Below are 1,685 nucleotides of genomic sequence, written 5' to 3' on the forward strand. Positions count from 1 at the left end.
GACGGTGAAGAGCGTCGGGCCGCCGGGGCCGCCGGGGCCGCCGGGGCCGGGGCGTTCGGGCGCAGAGCCGGCCCGGCCGGAGCGCGCTTCGGAAATGCCCCGCGTGGCGTTTTGGGGGATTTACTTAGGTCCGTAACGAATCCCTAGTTCTTAGGGCAGGGATAGAAATTTCAGGGGGCCGCGGCGGGGCGATGCCCGCAGGCCCTCGCGGCTCTCGCGACGGGGACGGCCGCGCGCGGGGGGCCTGGGCGCCCGCAGTGTCGTTCCTGCTGACCGGCATTAAAATGTTTTTTCTTTTTTCTCCCCCCCCCCCGCGTGCTCTGGCTGCAGGGGCGGCTCGTCCTGTCCAGCAAGGCRGCTCGCACCGTCGCCTTCTTCTACACGCTGCTCCTGCACTGCCTCGTCTTCCTGGTGAGTGCCTTCCCGCGCCGCTCCCGCGGCCTCCCTCCTCCCCGYGCGGTTTCGGGGGGGTTATCTATCACTGCAAGGGGAACAAAAAAAAAGGGGGGGATAAGAAAAAAAGAGCATCAATAATTAAACAGTGAAACGAGATGAAAGACGGATAGGAACAATATTTCCATCCCGCTCTTCTCAAAGTTAGATCGAACTCTCGCTGTTTCGGTGAGGAGAGGAGCAAAGAAAATAAAAAGTTGTCGTCATTAAACATTAAAGCGCTAACCTAAAAAGAAAAGAGAAATCATAAATATTACATGGCCGGGAGGTTCCTGCTCCGCGGAGACGCAAAAGGGCTGCGGAAAGCCGGCGCCGGCGGGGGCTCCGGCCGCGGYGCTGACGGCCTCTCCGGTCCCGCAGGTGCTCTACAGAACGGCCTGGAGCGAGAGCGTGGGACGGGACTGCGCCGCGTACTGCGCCAAAAAGTGCGTACGGGGGCGGCGGGGGGCGCGGGGGCCCGGCSCGGCGCCGGGGGGCCGCGGTGAGGGGCGCGGTTCGGCTGACCCGCCGGCGGCTCCCCCCAGGTACGCCGACCACGTGCACCGGTTCCACGAGGACGGCGACGCCGGCGCCATGTGGCAGTGACGCCGGAGCCGCGTTCCCCCGGCGCCGCCTCGGCCTTCGGGAAGCCGCGCGGCTTGGACGGATCCGTTGCTGGTGGGCGGGAAGGGGTCGGGATTGATTCGGGGTGAAAAGGGTCGCGGGAGAGGCGGGTGCTGCAAGATGCTCCGAAGTCAGAGCGAGGGATAAGCGCGCGGGCGCCAAACGGCACCTGTTCGGCTCGGCGCCGTAACCGGAGCCTGGCCGGAAGAGCGGCGTCCGCAGCACCGAGCATCCGGCGGCACGGGGCGGCGCGGGGCGCCCGGCACCCGCGCTCCGGCTCCCCGGCCGGGGAGTTGAGGGCAGCTTCTCCCGCTTCTCCGTAAGCTAATGAACGCTGGGCGCTTTGGAAATGATGTTTTGGTGCGTGAAATCGGGAGCGCAGAGCCGTGATCCTGGGAAGGGTGGGATTCGCATTCAGGCTTCGTAGGGAAAGGTAATTTTGCTTTTTTAGGAGTTAGATGTGATGTCTTAGAATTGCAAAACTTCCATAGCTACTTGTACTCATCAAAAATGACTTAAAATAGATGTAGAGTTACGCAGGACAAGTTATCAAATAAAGTTAGACTTGCATTGACTGAACTGCTTTTGTGCTTTTTTTTTTCCTTTTCTTTTTTTTCTCTCTCCTCCTC

At 61.9% G+C, this 1,685-nt stretch overlaps 1 protein-coding gene across 1 annotated transcript in view; it reads left to right on the top strand.

The window, feature by feature from the left end:
* LOC146600929 (protein CASP-like) overlaps window positions 1-1,038 on the top strand; it is a 7,385-nt gene extending 6,347 nt beyond the window's left edge. The window contains exons 8-10 of the mRNA XM_085314729.1: window positions 331-411; window positions 814-878; window positions 978-1,038. Of these exons, the coding sequence (XP_085170855.1) occupies window positions 331-411; window positions 814-878; window positions 978-1,038 (207 nt within the window). The remainder of the gene's footprint in view (window positions 1-330; window positions 412-813; window positions 879-977) is intronic.
* Window positions 1,039-1,685: the final 647 nt, after the last annotated feature.

Source organism: Rhea americana, unplaced genomic scaffold (assembly GCF_003343005.1).
Source record: "Rhea americana isolate MKP2758 unplaced genomic scaffold, rheAme1 scaffold_111, whole genome shotgun sequence".
Taxonomy (NCBI): Eukaryota; Metazoa; Chordata; class Aves; order Rheiformes; family Rheidae; genus Rhea; species Rhea americana.